General features: G+C 41.6%; 1 protein-coding gene across 2 annotated transcripts in view; it reads left to right on the top strand.

The window, feature by feature from the left end:
- APLF (aprataxin and PNKP like factor) overlaps positions 1-18,283 on the top strand; it is a 401,298-nt gene that overhangs the window by 366,300 nt on the left and 16,715 nt on the right. For both annotated transcript variants that reach the window (XM_077485939.1, XM_077485938.1), the window contains exon 9: positions 10,477-10,523. In XM_077485939.1, the coding sequence (XP_077342065.1) occupies positions 10,477-10,523 (47 nt within the window). The remainder of the gene's footprint in view (positions 1-10,476; positions 10,524-18,283) is intronic.

Genomic DNA, 18,283 nt, shown 5'->3' with positions numbered 1-18,283 from the left:
AAGCATAGATATGAATAAGCGATAGCTCCTCAGTGGCATGGGGATATACTCTGCAGCTCCTCCACAGTATTCATTACCCGGTTAAAAGAGAAAAGAACTCCTCAGTGCAGACATCCATACTGTAGTTTATTATTAAAATAGCCAAAGGCAATTACACTCAAATTTCAGGGAGATAAACAGGCATTAGAGGAAATGTCCAGCGTTTCCAACCCACAAAATGGCCACTGGGTCCCAGCATACGAGTCACGTCACATGTCTCTGACTCTTCCATACGCGTTTCGTCATCAATGACGTCATCTGGGGCATGGCTATGATCAGTATATATAGGGGACTGCTTATTGATGGGTGGATGTTACCTGCATTCCCCCGACAGGAAGTATTATGGGTTCCGCTGACAGGAAGCATAATTTAGATAATATAGGAAAGAAACTTTGCGGTCCACATGCAGATAGAACTATTCGATAATTTGAACTAAGAATACACTATACTTGGTAACCACCTCATCTTAGTATTATAACCTTAAGCTCCAACACTATTGGTCTATCTAGTAATTATTTTAGTTTTAATTTACAGCTACCAAACCAGGAAGCAGTGCCATCTAGTGGTACATAAATATATAAATAAAACCATTGTAGAATCAAACTAGTATGAATAGCACTTGAAATAAAAATGATGATTCAAAATTCCATATGCACAGAGGAGAACATTATATTAAGTGTGTTATGAGGAGGAGACAGACTTGGGTTATACTATATCATATAAATCCACAAACTATTTAGCTATTTTTTATGAATGAATTAATAGCCCCCTCTATGTTCATATCATGTGGGGCGTACACTGATAGCCTGATAGATCCACTTCATTTGTAAACGTGATACTTCTCTTATCACATTACTACCTCTCCAATTGCTAGTAAATCTGTCAATCCCGAGAAACACAGTGACTCTAGGGTCTCGATTATGATGCAAGTCATGGTGTTTGTGTGCTTCAGAAACCCTTTTTTATATTGGTCACCTGTTCACTTAACCACTTCAGCCTCGGACCAATAAATACCTTAAGGACCAGAGGTCTTTTTGCAATTTCGCACTGCGCTGCTTTAACTGGTAATTGCGCGGTCATGCAATATTGCACCCAAACAAAATTTGCGTCCTTTTCTTCCCACAAATAGAGCTTTCTTTTGATGGCATTTGATTGCCTCTGCGATTTTTTTTTTTTTGCGATATAAATGGAAAAAGAGCGAAAATTTTGAAAAAAAAAGATATTTTCTTCTTTTTGTTATAAGAAAAATCGAATAAACTAAATTTTAGTCATACATTGAGGGCAAAATTTATTCAGCCACATGTCTTTAGTAAAAAAAATGTCAATAAGCGAATATTTTTTGGTTTGCGCAAAAGTTATAGCGTCTACAAACTAGAGTACATTTTCTGGAATTTACACAGCTTTTAATTTATGACTGCCGATCTCATTTCTTGAGGTGCTAAAATGGCAGGGCAGTACAAATCCCCCCCAAATGACCCCATTTTGGAAAGTAGACACCCCAAGGAAATTGCTGATGGGTATGTTGAGCCCATTGAATATTTATTTTTTTTGTCCTAAGGGATTGAATAATGACAAAAAAAAAAAAAAAAAATTTTTTTTACAAAAAGTTGTCACTAAATGATATATTGCTCACACATGCCATGGTTATATGTGGAATTGCACCCCAAAATACATTCTGCTGCTTCTCCCGAGTACGGGGATACCACATGTGTGGGACTTTTTGGGAGTCTAGTCGCGCACGGCACCCCGAAAACCAATCACCACCTTCAGGATTTCTAAGGGTGCAAATTTTTGATTTAACTCCTCACTACCTATCACAGTTTCGAAGGCCATAAAATGCCAAAATAGCACAAAACCCCCCCAAATGACCCCATTTTGGAAAGTAGACACCCCAAGCTATTTACTGAGAGGCATGTTGAGTCCATGGAATATTTTATATTTTGCCAAAAGTTGCGGGAATATTACAAACTTTTTTTTTTTTGCACAAAGTTGTCACTAAATGATATATTGCTCACACATGCTATGGGCAGAAGTCAAATTACACCCCAAAATAAATTCTGCTGCTTCTCCCGAGTACGGGGATACCACATGTGGGGGACTTTTTGGGAGCCTAGCCACGTACGGGACCCCGAAAACCAAGCACTGCCTTCCGGATTTGAATATAAAATGCTATAAAAAACAAACTAACCAGAGTCACCCGTAACACTTATACGGTGATCAGTGGTGAAAGGGTTAACTAGGGGCAATCAGGTGGTTCAAATTTTTATTAGGTAGTATATGGGGGTCCCTGGCGCTATATAAAAACCTGACGGGGAACCTAAATAACTAACTGGCTAACCAGCGTCACCAGTGACACTTATACTGTGATCGCTGGTGAAAGGGGGTGAAAGGGTTAACTAGCAGCAATCAGGGGGTTAAAACCATTATTGGGTAGTATATCGGGGTACCTAGCGCTATAAAAACCTGGCGGTGAACCTAAAAAAATAACTAGCTACCTAGCGACACTGATGCAGCGTTCAGAAAAATGATCGCTTAGTGACACTGGCAAAAGGGGGTGAAAGGGTTAACTAGCGGCAATCAGGGGGTTAAAAACATTATTGGGTAGTATATCGGGGTACCTAGCGATATAAAAACCTGGCGGTGAACCTAAAAAAATAACTAGCTACCTAGCGACACATGCAGCGATCAGAAAAATGATCGCTTAGTGACACTGGCAAAAGGGGGTGAAAGGGTTAACTAGCGGCAATCAGGGGGTTAAAACCATTATTGGGTAGTATATCGGGGTACCTAGCGCTATAAAAACCTGGCGGTGAACCTAAAAAAATAACTAGCTACCTAGCGACTGTAGCGACACTAATGCAGCGATCAGAAAAACGATCGCTTAGTGACACTGGCAAAAGGGGGTGAAAGGGTTAACTAGCGGCAATCAGGGGGTTAAAAACATTATTGGGTAGTATATCGGGGTACCTAGCGATATAAAAACCTGGCGGTGAACCTAAAAAAATAACTAGCTACCTAGCGACACTAGCGACACATGCAGCGATCAGAAAAATGATCGCTTAGTGACACTGGCAAAAGGGGGTGAAAGGGTTAACTCTAGGGGCAATCAGGGGGTTAAATCTTTATTGGGGGGTGATAGGGGGCTACCCTGGACCTAACACTAACTGTCCTGACAGTTTTTACTGTCACAACTGACACTGAATGCATTGATCAGTAAAGAAATGATCAATGCAATCAGTGACACTGTGACTGGGGGGGGAGGGGGGGAGGGGGGCGATCGGGGGGGGATCGGGGGGGGTTTGTGTGCCTGTGTGTACCTACATGTCAGTGTAGTGTTGGTGCACACTTACTTTTACTGTTCTCCTCGTAGTCCGGTCAAAAAGACCGCCCCGAGGAGAATGACATCACTTCCTCCTTCCTGTGTAAACAATACACAGGGGAGGAAGCTTCTCATTGGCCAGGAGCGATCCAGAGGGGGTGGCCGAAAACCAACGGCCATCCCCTCATCACGGAGCGCTCCTGGACCGAATCGGACCGCCGTAACCAGCGGGAGGGGGTCCGATCGGACCCCCCACCCGCTGGAAGGCAATCACGTAGATGTACGTGATTATGCCTGCCTGTGCCATTGTGCTGACGTACAATGGCAATACGGCAGTCCTGAAGTGGTTAATCTCACATGCAGCATCTGTATTGTGCAGCCAATATACTGGAGTCCACATGGACAACGGACTCCATAAACAACATTCTTGGATGTGCAAGTGATAAAGGGTTTTATGGGGAACTGCTCATTGGTGGAACATGACTCAAAATTCTTCTATGCATATGTGCATTGATTTTGCATATGGGGCACATCCTACATAAAAAAATAAGGTTTTTTAGGGAGTTCAATAATATTGGGTGCTATCTGAAACCTCAATGGAGGCACCCCTCTAAACACCACTTGGGGTTTCTCAGGATGATGAGGCCCAAAAAACCCTATTATTGCAAAGTACACCCCAATGTTTAGTCACGATTTGCGTCACAGAAAAATGTTGGTTGGAATAAGTGGTGAGGAGGGTGAACCTAAAAGAGACATCCCGGTCCCTAGTTCTAGGGACCAGCAGGTCATCTCTGGCTCTCTCATCAGCACCTCTTATTGCTCCTCTTATTGCATCCTCCAATTTCCGATACCTGATAGCCCTTCTCCAGGAATTTCAACTTGAGTGTTGAGGCCTCCTGTAGAAAATCATTCCTATTGGTGCAATTTCTCCTGAGTCTTAAAAGTTGACACTTAGGCACTGACCTCAACCAAGCAACATGATGACAACTGTTGGTTTTGATGTACCCATTCCTGTCAGTTTCTTTGAAAGAGAGGATAGAGAGGATAACTAAATGAAAAAAGTGTTTAAAAAAAAAAGAATATATTAAAATAAATAAAAACATCAAAACTATTTAAAATTATTCCTGCGCCCAAGCACATATGAATACATATATTGTGAATGGTTATATCAGAAAATGAGACTGTCATTTCAAGAGATATAGGAAGCAGCTGAGTGATTCCAGCTAGCTGTCCTATATCATAATAGGGTCAGTCCAGCGGATTCTGTTTTTGATATATACTGGTGAGTTCAATTACCTGACAGTTTCTTATATCTCTGTGGGAATCTGTTGGTGAGACCTCTTTCTGTATTTCTGCTGTGACCATTATTTTCTCACTATCAGATATTTACATTTATTCTATATTATGAAAAATACAGGAGAACAACAGGGACATATAGCGGTGGGCAGGGACATATTCATAACTCTCATGTGGACAGGTGCAGATCCAGAAACTATTGCAGATTTTGAAGTTGGAGCACCCAAAATAAGCAGCCAAGATATCATCTATAACAAAAATATTGCTTTTAAATGGAATGACTGTATTTAATAATAATTACAATATTTAAAAAAAAAATCTTGTTCTTACACCACTGATTTTTATTTATTTTTTTTACTTGTTTTTACTTTTGATTTAGTTTTTTGTTGCACATTGAAACTAATTTAGAAACAACACTTTTTTATTGCTGTTGCAATTGTAAGACCATATGTTAACTGTGCAGTCTGCAGTAAATTCACATTATCGCCTACAAAATTACATCTCACTGTAATATGAAAATGTTTACTATCTTAACTAACAAGTCATTTATTATCATTGCTTTTGTTCATTCATGAGACACTATCACCATCAAACTATTAATCACTGTTCTGTGTAATGCTAAGTGCTTTCTGGAGGACTTTAAAAGCTTGAATAAGCACTATCCCTTTCTTTTATTTTTATAGCAGACTGCTTTGTTCTGAATTCACATTTATCACGTGCTAACATTCATACTGAAATGTTTAGCTACTTCCAATACAGTTCATTATTATCAATTATATCCATTCATATCTAGTCTGAGTTTAAAGAAGAGATTTGGTCTCCTTAAAAACAGAACTTATAATCTATGAAGGAGCTGTAAAAATCGCTGAAATCCGTGAAAGCCATTTAAACATAGAAGTGACATTAACACATTCCACATTCTCATGATTTTAATAAGTAAATGTCATCATATCACAGCTGTATGTTGGATCTCATCATTGGGAAGCCTTGTAGCTGTGTTGTCTTGGAGATCTGGCTGTCCTGAACTCTCTCTATATGCTGGTAAGCCTTCAGTTGGACTTTATTCGCACTAAAGTAAAGGCGCAAAGTAAAAAATAATGTATATAGTGGGTATAGAAAATAATCCCCTCTTTTTAAATAGTCACATTTTGTTGTTTTGCCGCCTGAAATGAAGACAGACAGTTTTTTTGTTTTATCCAACTGTATTTACTCCATGAAACTTATAACATCCAAGTGAAAGATATAACACCAGCATGTCAGAAAAAAATATAAAAACAAAAACCGAATTACTGAGTTGGAAAAAAGACCACCCCCCCCAAATGACTTGTAAACTCAATCAGGTGTAGCTAATCACCTTCTCAATGACATACAAAGCCATTTTACTTTCAATCAACAGTAGCGATCAGCTGTTATCATTTAGATTAGCTCAGCATAAAAAGAGCTTTCCTGGAGCATTTCAGTCCCCGGTAGTGTAACAGAAGCAAACAATCAACTATTGGTGGTAAGGCACTGTCAAAAGATCTTCAGGATAAAAGTTATGGACAGGCACAAGTGAGGAGATGGATACAAAAAAATGGCGTCACAGTGAAGTGTATTTTTAAGAAGTGGAAGCAGTTGCAGAAATTTATGACAAAGAGTGGTCATTGTGTGCATGTGACAACAATATCACAAATGAGGTTTGCAAGAAAAAAAAGCCACTCCTCAAGAAAGGCCACATGCAATCACGACTGGTCAGGTGAGACTAAAATTAATTATTTGACCTGAACACATGTATCAATCTGGAAAGTATCACAAAGCCATTTCTAATGTCGTGTACACACGAGCGGAATTTCTGACAGAAAAAGTCTGACGGGAGCTTTTCATCGTATAATCCGATCATGTGTATGACTTTTTACGTCTAAAATTCTGACGGACCTAGAAAGAGAACATGTTCTAAACTTTTTGGATGGAACCAACTCCTATCGGGAAAACCACTCGTCTGTATGCTGCTCTGACGTACCAAACGGAAGCTACTGGCTATTGAACTTCCTTTTTCTAGTCCCATCGTACATGTTGAACGTCAACGCATTCTTGACAGTCAGAGTTTGGTGTGACCGTGTGTTTGCAAGACAGCTTGAGCGGAATTCCTTTGGAGAAACGTTCAGAGTTTATTCCGAATAAAAAAACGCTCGTGTGTACATGGCATTAGGCTTTGGGACTCCAGCAAACCATGGTTAAAGCCATTATCCACAAATGGAGAAAACTTGGAACAGTAGTGAATCTTCCCGGGAATGGCCAGCAACCAAAGTGACTCCAAGAGCACAACGATGACTCATCCAGGTGGTCATAAAAGAACCCAGAATAACATCTAAAGAACTGCAGGCCTCACTTGCCTGAGGTAAAATCCGTGTTCATGATTCAACAATAAGAAAGAGACTGGGCAAAAATGGCATCCATGGGAGTGTTCCAATGCCAAAGCCACTGCTGACCAGAAAGAACACAAAGGCTCATCTCACATTTACCAAAAAACATCTTGATTATCCCCAAGACTTTTAGGCAAATATTCTGTGGACTGATGAAACAAAAATTAAACTTTTTGGAAGGTGTGCGTCCTGTAACATCCGCTATAAAACTAATACAGCATTTCATAAAAAGAACATCATGCCAACAGGCGATTCAGTTCTCATTGTGCGCTATACAAGTATTTCATTCATTCAACAGTCAGACAGTAATGGGGGTGGTAGCATGATGGTCTGGGGTTGCTTTGCAGCTTCAGGACCTGGGCGACATACCATAATTGATGGAACCATGAATTCTGAGCTCTACCAGAAAATCTTAAAGGAGAATGTCCGGCCATCAGTTTGTGACCTCAAGCTTATGTGCACTTGGGTTATGAAGCAGGACAATGATCCAAAACACAACAGCAAGTCTACCTCCAAAACGTTCAAACAAAGCAAAGTTTAGGATTTGAAGTGGCCTAGTCAAAGCCCAGATTTAAATCCAATTGAGATGCTGTATCATGACCTTACAAAGGCAGTTCATGCTGGAAAACCCTCCATGTGGCTGAATTAACCACTACAGATCCGCGCTATTGCCAAATGACGGCATCAGCGCGGACCTACATTTCCGGGACTACGTCTATTGACATCGTCCCGGATACGAGCGGCCTGCGCGCCCCCTGATCACTCGTGAGACTCGCCTGATCACCGATCCGTGCAAGGGGTCGATCCCGACCCCTTATCACGTGATCAGCTGTCAGCCAATGACAGCTGATCATATGATAGAACGGAGCCGGTAATCGGCTATTATTCCTCCTCGCGCTGACAGCGCGAGGAGAGAAAAAAAAAGCCGATCACCGGCGGCCGTGATCGGGACATCAGTCCCGATCACGGCCAGCAATACAGCTGACCACCTGCCCCCTGCCAGTGCCCACCTGCCCACCGCCGTGCCATCCTGAATAAAAGTAAGTGCCCCCCATCAGTGCCCCCCATCAGTGCCCATAGTGCCCACAGTGCCACCCACAATGCCACCCACAGTGCCATCCAGCAGTGCCACCAACAGTGCCACCCACAGTGCCCACAATCTGCCTCAAAGGTGCTGCGACCCAGTGCCGCCCATCAGTGCCCAGCAGTGCCGCCCAGCAGTGCCGCCCATCAGTGCCCAGCAGTGCCACCTATCAGAGCCACCTATCAGTGCCACCTATCAGTGCCCATCAGTCCCATCTATCAGTGGTACCTATCAGTGCCCATCCGTGCCACCCATCCGTGCCACTTATCCGTGCCACCCATCCATGCCATCTTATCTGTGCCCATCTTTGCCCATCAGTGCCGCCTTATCTGTGCCCATCGGTGCCGCCTTATCTGTGCCTATTAGTGCCGCCTTAACTATGCCTATCAGTGCCCACCAGTGCAGCCCATCAGTGCCCACCAGTGCAGCCCATCAGTGCCCACCAATGCAGCCCATCAGTGCCCACCAATGCAGCCATCAGTGCCGCCTAATCAGCGCACTTCAATGAAGGAGAAAAATGACCCGTTTGCAAAATTTTATAACAAACTATTAAAACATGATTTATTTATTTTTTTTTGCATCTTTTTTTGTTTGTTTAGCAAAAAATAAAACTCCGAGCTGTAACTAAATACCACCAAAAGAAAGCTCTATTTGTGGGAAAAAAATGATAAAAATTTCATTTGGGTACAGTGTTGTATGCCCGCGCAATTGTCATTCAAAGTGCATCAGCGCTGAAAGCTGAAAATTGGTCTGGGACTGAGGGGGGTTTAAGTGCCCAGTAAGCAAGTGGTTAAAGGAATTCTGCAAAGAAGAGTGGGCCAAAATTGCTCCACAACAATTTAAAAGACTCATTGGCATATATCGTAAATGCTTGATTGCAGTTGTTACCGCTAAGGGTGGCACAACCAGTTATTAGGTCTAGGGGGCAATTACTTTTTCATATAAATCCAGGCAGGTTTGGACAGCTTTCTTGCCTTAATAAATGAAACCTTCATTTAAAAACTGCATTTTGTATTTACTCGGGTTATCTTTTGTGTAATAATACATTTTTTTTAGATGACCTGAGTCATTTAAGTGTGACAAATATGCAAACACATAAAAAGTCAGAAAGAGGGCAAATACTTTTTCACAGCATTGTGTGTGTGTGTGTGTGTGTGTGTGTGTGTGTGTGTATATATATATATATATATATATATATATATATATATATATATATATATATATATATATATATATATATACTGTGTATATGTAGCGCCCACCCCATTTAGGTGGGTGCTTAATAGGTTTTCTGTATATAGTGATAGGTAAATTTGGCCAGGGCCTTACACTTTTCTAGGCCTGGTTGTTTATTTTGTAGAGGGGAGTACTAGAATAGAGGGGGGTGTGGCCACCTACACTCAGGCTCAGAGAGATCCCCTCAGCCCTTAGTAAAATATTCTGGAAGGGAGGCAGGACTTGGGACTGGAGCGACAGGCAGCTTATGTGGAGAGCTCTGGACCAATCATTAATTTGTGTTGGCAAGGGTAGGACTTGCATATAAGCTGGGGGTCACATGCTTCCTGGAGGAGGAGGAGAGAGAGAACCCAAGATGTAGTGTGCAGCAGGAGCAGGCTTGAAGGCCTGGGGGTTCAGAGACCCCAGTGCTGGATAGCAGGAGCGGGTTTGAAGGCCTGGGGGTTCAGAGACAACAGCGCTGGATAATCCAAACAGTCATTGCAATGTAGTCCAGAGGAGAAACCGGGTGTCCCAGCCAGGGATGCATCGGACCATGCGGAGGAGGAAGTAGGTATAAAGCCTTTTAAAAGATAAAGACTGTCTGCTGTTTGTGGATCTTTGCATGGGAAGAACAAGACCGTTAGCAGAAAGCTAATGAACAACTTTGCAGCTCCCAAGGGAGTGGTGCGCTACATATACATATATTTGTGGTATGTGTGGGAGGTTATGACTATTTGCATTTTCTGACACCTTTAAAATGGACGTTGACTACTTATATCAGTCTATTGAAAAGCTGCCCTTATGACATTAAGGCATAGCACTGCTGCTGCAAAGGAGTAAAATGTTCTCTTATCCACCTTTCACAATGTATTTTATTGATAAGTTAATCAGTTATTGCTACAAGTTCAGTACTTAGCAGCTGTACATCTACAATTCTCTAAGCACCTTTGTCATTGTTAACCATTTACTGCATGCTCCTTTGTTCAACACATTATTGTGGTGAAAAGCCTTAAAGAATTATTTAACTTATAAAATGATTTAACATTTGTTGTCTATTCATTATTAGTTTTTGTACAGTCTATGAGCTATACTATTGTCATTTCTTTCTTTTTTTTCAGGAAAAATCCACAGCACAAGCTGGAATACAAGCATACTAAACCACCAGGTAAGCTTTTCCCAACATGTAGTTTAATTCTTTTATCTATTTATTTCCTTACATAAAGCATTACAAAATACCTTTTCTATTAGTCTATGTCCCAGTTTACAGTTTAATGCCTGTACTGTAAACATATTCTCTCACGCTAACTACTAGTAACGTTATAAAGCCTATGATATTTTGTGGCAATGTTTGATATCACTTGGCTTTAGAACATTGTGACCTTTTAACTCATCTGCTCTAAATTGGTATGGTTGAATAGAAGCCTGTGTGAAAAATTGCATGTTGAAGTGTTGCTTTATGTATTTCTGTTCCCCAATGTAGACATTGGATGTTCAATGTAGGCATTGGAAAAGAAGAACAATCGGTAGTGCTAGTGACATATATTTTGTAAAAAGCCACGTGCATGTTGTCCCAAGCCCAATCAAAACAAAGTAACAATTTGTGTTAACCAACCCCCTATCAGGGATATGCACGGACCAAGGCTGTGATGGACATTTTACAAAGTACAGACCTTAGTGAAAGACACCAAGGCACATTAAAATTAAAACCATAAAAAAAAGAACACTGTCTACTTGCTGGCCTAGTTCTATGAGTACAAATATGGTTCCCCTTAGATCCCCTTTAGAGCTGGGTGACCAGGGTCCCCATAGACCCCCCTTTAGAGTAGGCCAAGGTCCCCCATAGATCTCCCTTTAGAGCAGGCCAGGTCCCCATAGTTCCCCTTTAGAGCAGGCCAGGTCCCCACAGACCTGAGAGCAGGTCCCCATGGAATAGATTCTCCTTTAGTCTTCTTACTCTTACCTTTTCACCTGTATATTCCTCATGTTTTCCTGCACCACACTCCAGGCTCCCCCTGCAAAGAATGTATAATATATTTTTTAGCCAACATTATGCTGGGGCCGGATCGGCACAGAACAGAAGAATCCATTTCAGCTCCAGCCAGCACTTTCCTTGCTTCCTCCTCGGCTGTTCTGAGCCACTGAAACTCAATCCAACAGATCACTCCGCAGCATACAGAAGATCACTCCGCAGCATACAGAAGACTCAGTCACTCCACTTAATAGAGTGGGTGGCACTGGTGCCACACCGGATGGATCTACACACTACCAGCCCGAGCCAGCCATCACATTGGGGTGTGAAGGAGGGATCTGACAGTGGCAAACTCAGAGTCTGAATCTACAAAGAAAGTCTGCAGCGGAAACCTTGCTGATCCCTGCCCCTCTCTGCACTCTTTTCCAATCTATTCTTGCTTTTTGCTGGTTTCCCTGACAATTCATTCAACTCCAGGAGCCAAACAATGTAACACATAATTCCAGGTAGTAGGAACATGTGACTCACGCCATGTGACACTACTGGGCCAATCAGCACGGTCACACAGGGAATTCATAGTCCTTTGTAAGAAAAAACAAACTTTTTTTATATATATCTCAGGGCCACCCTGCATAAGAAATATGCTACATATAGCTGGCTTTCTAAAACTCTACAGTCATGCATGTATACAGAAAACTTTTCGGATCCCCCTTTGCTCACTAATTAAACAAATTGTTAGGCAATGTAACAAAGGGCACCTGAGAAAATGCTGTTTACAAACTATACTCAGCCAACAACACTAAAACCAAGCACACACACTGAAAGTCAGCCAGTTCAGCTGAAGCCAGCCAGCTTTTGGTACATGTGTACAACTTTCTGTTCATTAAAAGTTGGTATAGTGACCAGCTTCTGTTGAATGGTTTTGCTGGAAAACTATCAGCCAGGGAAGTCCCCTTTCAGAATAAACCAGGAGAGATCCCCGCACCACACATCATGTTGATTAAGGGATCTGTCATTTATTTTTATTTTTTTATCCAACTCACTGGTACAACGAAAAAAAACTGAACGTGAATTCCATGCACTTGCCATACACTAGTAGATTTTCAAGTGAGCATTTGTATGAAACTCCTCAGTACTTTTGATGAGTTGACTTCAAAATAGACTTTCCAAAATGAAAACCACATATACGGTTAGATATTTGTATGTTCGAGCAAATTTTTCATCCTTGTCCTGTTGAATTTTTCTGTAACTGCCATTGAAAATGAACACCGTTTTAACGATTAGAAAACTGAACAAACATTCATAAAATGAAAAATTTAAAATGAGAATTGTGGAATTATGGGAAAAAGCAAGCAAAATGTGGAAGGCCAAGGTTTGACTCCTAAGCTGGGCCTTCTATATAGTATGTTGTATTCTTGGAGTAATTACAAAACATGTTACATTTAGTCCTACTACAGAGTATAAGGTAACTACAGTGAAGCAGTCAAGAGGCCCATGGTAACTTTGAAGGAGCTGCAGAGATCAACAGCTCGGGTGGGAGAATATGTCCAAAGGACAACTACTAGTCGAGCACTCCACACATCTGTCCTTTATAGAAGAGTGACAGGAAGAAAGCGATTGTTGAAAGAGAGCCAAAGGAAGTCAGTTTGCAGTTTGCAAGGAACCGTGTGGGGGACACAGCAAACATGTGGAAGAAGGTGCTCTGGTCAGATGAGACCAAAATTTAACTTTTTGGCCTAAAAGCAAAATGTTATGTATGGCAGAAAACTGACACTGCACATCACCCTGAACACAGCATCCTCACTGTGAAACATGATGGTGGCAGCATCATGTTGTGGGGATGCTTTTCTTTACCAGGGACAGGGAAGGGGAAGCACTGTCAGAGTTGATGGGAATATTGGATGGAACCAAATACAGGGCAATCTTAGAAGAAAACCTGTTGGAGTCTGCAAAGACTTGAGACCAGTGTGGAGGTTCACCTTCCAGCAGGACAACGACCCTAAACATACAGCCAGAGCTACAATGGGATGGTTTAGATCAAAGCATATTCATGTGTTAGAATGGTCCAGTGAAAGTCCAGACCTAAATCCATTTGAGAATCTGTGGCAAGACTTGAAAATTGCTATCCATCCAATTTGACAGAGACTGAGCTATTTTGCAAAGAAAAATTGGCAAAAATGTCAGTCTTCTAGATGTGCAAAGCTGGTAGAGACATACCCAAAAAGACTTGCAGCTATAATTGTAGCAAAAGGTGGTTCTACATAGTATTGACTCAGAGGGGCTGAATACAAATGCACGCCACACCTTTCATATATTTATTTATAAAAAAATTTAAAAACTAGGGCTGTTACTGATTAAAATTTTCGTGTTTGATTAATTGATTTTTTTTAATCGATTAATCGACTAATTTCGATTAATTATGACGCAAAAACTACTTTTAGCTGATCTCCTTGCATTGCAACTCTACATTAGTCAATGGTAAATGTGGTATACACTATATACAATCACCCGACACTAGTTAGTTTCCACCATCCATGACTTCACAGTTCACACAAACACGTTTTAAATTCAAAATGTAGCACTGACATAAGTAATTTTATTTCCACAGTAGCGTGACAATCCCTCCACCTCCGGTCTATCTAATCACTCTCACCTTATGGCATGGACCCCTGTGCAAACAGGTGTTCATGCAAGCAGGTATCAAAAGGGTTAACACGGACCATAAACTTCTCTCACGTCTCCTTAGATCTCAGCAAGGATGCCAGGTCATGGGTAGAAAGAAAAGATCTAAGTGCTCACGCTTAAATATAACATTTAATTTTTGTGTTCAAACACAAACTACTCACTTAGAGATGATAAAAACACAGCATGTAAAGCCGACAATTGTGTTAGTTCCGTAGGGCAGCAACGGGTGACGTCATGCGTAGCTCCTCCCCCGTACGCGTTACATTCAATCAGGACTTTGACATCACCGGACTCCTCCCCCCTTCCCTATGTTAGCAGACGGAGGCACTTGGGGAAGGGGGGAGGAGTCCACTGACGTCAATGTCCGTGACATCACCGGATCTCCGACTGAACTCCCTGAATACCCGGAAGCCAGCGGAGAGGTGAGTACAGATCAAAAGAATTTTGATTGATCAAAAAAATTAACTGGGGAATTAATCTTTCATTTCCACAGCCCTATTAAAACCATTTATCATTTTCCTTCCACTTCACAATCATGTGCCACTTTGTATTGGTCTGTCACATAAAATCCTAATAAAACACTTTTACGTTTTTGGCTGTAACATGACAAAATTTGGAAAATTTCAAGGAGTTTGAATACTTTTTCAATGTACTGTACAAATTATCATTGTCTGAGTCATTTCTTGGGCAGTAGGTCTATTTGTTTCCTAATCATGCCCATGATATTTGGTTCTTCGAAAGTCATCCCCCTTCTTGTCAGTCTGGGTCTATATTTCTTGCCTTGGAGGTTGCAGTCAAGGGTTGCTTTCACAACACAGTAATTTGGTCTAATGCCGCATACACATGATCGTAATTTTGGTTGAAAAAAATTCTAAAGGTTTTTATTTTCCACTTAAGCTGTCTTGCATAAACACGGGCACACCAAATTCCAATCGTCAAGAATGCCGTGACGTACAACATGTGCGACGGGACTAGAAAAAGGAAATTCAATACCCAGTAGCCAATAGCTTCCATCTCGTAGTTGAATCTGAGCATGCATGTTTTTTTTGCGCGTCGGAATTGCATACACATGATCGGAATTTTCGATAGAAACTTTTTCCGTCTGAAAAATTGAGAACATGCTCTCAATCTTTTACTGGCGGAAATTCAGCCAGCAAAATTGCAATGGAGTACACACACGGTCGCATTTTCTGACGAAAAGATCTCATCTGTCTTTTGCTGGCTGAAATTCCGACCGTGTGTATGCGGCATAAGAGTATGGCCAAGCCACACCATTTTTTTTTAGATACTGTATAGGACCTTTGCAATCTTTTGCAATGACTGGATGCAATAAAAACACTTAGGGGTTTATATAAATGTTTTCAAATAATATTCACACAATTTTTCTTTCCAAATGTACACATTTGTCTATTTGGATTTAAATCTAGAAATTTGTAAATCCTAGGTGCACGTTGTGATAATCTTAGATGAAAGCATTTAGGCTGAGTTCACACTTGTATGACAAACGCTCCCACCTTGGGAGTTCATGTCGCATGACATGTGAAAATCAATGTTTCTCTATGAAATCCGTCTTAACTGGTCCGACCTTGAGAGACTTTGATCCTACATCAGCCCATTGAATATTACTGAAGTCGTATCAAAGTTGGATTGCCGTCTTAACTGAACCGAATTTGGCATGCAACTTGTGCTGATGATCTTGAAGGGGAACCCAACGCAAAAATGAAAAATGGTTGTCGGGGTCTGTGGGTGAGGGGCTTATCAGAATCTGGAAGCCCCCTTTAGCAAGGGGGCTCCCCAGATCCCAGCCCCCCACTTTATGTGAATGAGTATGGGGTACATCGTACCCCTCCCCATTCTCCTAAAAAAAATTGTCAAAAATAAAAATAATACACAGGTTTTTAAGGTATTTTATTAAGGCAGCTCCAGCGTTTCTCCTGATTTTTTCTACCATCTCTTTTGGCAACATGTTCTTCCTCTTCCGCTTCTCCTTCCTCTCCAGTTCTCCTCCTCCCTCTGTCTGCTGTCTCCTCCCTCTGTCCGCTGTCTTCTCCCTCTTCTGCCAGGTCTCCTCTCAACGATGTCTTCTTGCTCTTTTGCTGGGTCTTCTCGCTCTGTTGTTCTTCCAATGTTGATTTGACGCGATCTCCCGTGTAATGCGGGGTCTGCCGTGTGCAATGACTTATATTGGCATTGGGACATCATCGTCCGGGGCATGATGGTTTAATGACATCACAAGGGGACAGGGCCTTAGAATTACATCAGCGGGTGGCCCTGCCCAATGCCAATATAAGTCATTGCACACGGCGAACCAAGCATTACAACAGGATATTGCGTCAAATCAACATCAGAAGAAGAATAGAGCGAGAAGACCCAGCAAAAGAGTGAGAAGACTGCAGATAGAGGGGACCCGGCAGAAGAGGGAGAAGAAAGCCGACAGAGGGAGGAGACAGCGGACAGAAGGAAGAGAATCGGCAGAGGAAGACGTTGCCAGAAGAGGGAGAAGAGATGGTAGAAAAAAAGCAGAAGAGACGCTGGAGCTGCCTTAATAAAATACTTTAAAAACCTGTGTACTGTGTTTTTTGTTACACATTTTAGGTGAATGGGTAGGGGTACGATGTACCCCATACTCATTTACATAGGGTGGGGGTCCAGGACCTGGGGGGCCCCCTTGTTAAAGGGGGCTTCCAGATTCCGTTAAGCCCCTCACCTGCAGGCCTTGTCCTCATCAACATGGGAACAATGTGCCCACCCCCCCCCCATGTTGAGTGCATGCAGCCTGCTATGGTTCAGGAGTGGAGGCCACTCGCTCCTCCCCACCCCCTTTCTTGGCTTGAGGGGTGGCATGCTCGCATAAGGGTCTGCTATAGATTTTGGGGGGGGGAGGCGAAGGGCCTGATATGGTCTTGGAGTGGGAATCCATGGCTTTTTTTTTTTTACGTGAAGTTTCCCCTAAAGATTCATACCAGACAGTGCCAGGCATTGTTGGGATCAAAGTCAGATCCCTGTTCATTGAAGTTGGACGTATGTCCGACTTTAAGTTGCAGGGCAAAGTCAGATCCACAGTCGTACGACTGTTGTATCATACCAGTGTGAACCCGACCTTATAAACAGACCCCTTAGTAAAGTAGTAGTCAGTTCATCTGCCCGTACATTATACAATTTTCTTGTGCTATTTCCTTTACCTTCAATCACATAGTGCAAAGGTTTACCTTCAATCACATATTGCAAAGGCCTTCCTTATTGCATTCAGATTGAAAGTTTTTGACCTCATATTATATGGTTTTAGCAAATCTAAAGGTAGATTGTACAAGACAAATGTATAATGTTTTGACAGCCTTAGAATTCATGTTAGGTGTGGCTAAAACTGCTATACATTGATCAAAATTCAACTGGTTCAGCAGGGACCAACCAATTTTAATCAGTGTGTGGCTGTCCCCACCTGACAGAAATCAATCATTTGATCACATTCAGTCAACAGGAAATGGAAAATGTTCCTCGATCAGTGGCTGCATGCAATCACCTGCAACCACTGATCAGTGTATCTTGACAGTGGCTAGTGCCGCTGTCAGAATATAGTGTGCCATGGTGGGTTCCTCCACCGACCTCGTTTGTGTGAATGGAGGAATCCACTGAACAATAAAAATATAACCGTGCATGGCCAGCTTAACGCTGCAAAGAGAATGTTTTGCTTGAGTTCCACTTTAATGAAGGGCTTTAGCAACATATAGTGACTTTGAAAGTGTCCAGGATGACTCAGTAGTTTAATTTCTTTTATAAGTCATACTTTACAATGCTTTAATTTCCTTAAAGTGTGAGGAGTTAAAAACACTGTCAAGTTTTTATTGCTGTCTATGTCCCTGTTAGGGAGATCCACTCTCTCTTTTTGTATTGATCACCGGTGTCACCAGAAAATAAATTGAGGGTAAATCCCAAATATTGAGTTGCATCAGAACATCAATAGAGGGGAAATCTTCCGATGGGGACACTTATTTTTGTGACCTCTGTCTAAAAACATTTTCTCACATGTCCTTTCACTCCAATATATCCTCTCACTTCCTGTTGAATTTACAGGAGAGGAAGTGAAGGGAAATCTCCGTAATAAACATAAGACAAAAAAATCGCTAACAACAGTTTTATCATTCTACTTCTCTATTCAATATAAATTATGTTTTTAGATTTGGCTTTAGGTATACATTAAATGTGGATGCAATGTGAAAATATTGAAGATTTTGATTTATAGAAATTGACATAAAACATTGTTCCATTTCCTG

This window comes from Lithobates pipiens, unplaced genomic scaffold (genome assembly GCF_037356315.1).
Source record: "Lithobates pipiens isolate NorthernLeopardFrog02 unplaced genomic scaffold, aLitPip1_a1.2 Scaffold_18, whole genome shotgun sequence".
NCBI classification, from domain to species: Eukaryota; Metazoa; Chordata; class Amphibia; order Anura; family Ranidae; genus Lithobates; species Lithobates pipiens.
This window is presented reverse-complemented; position numbering and strand designations above follow the sequence as displayed.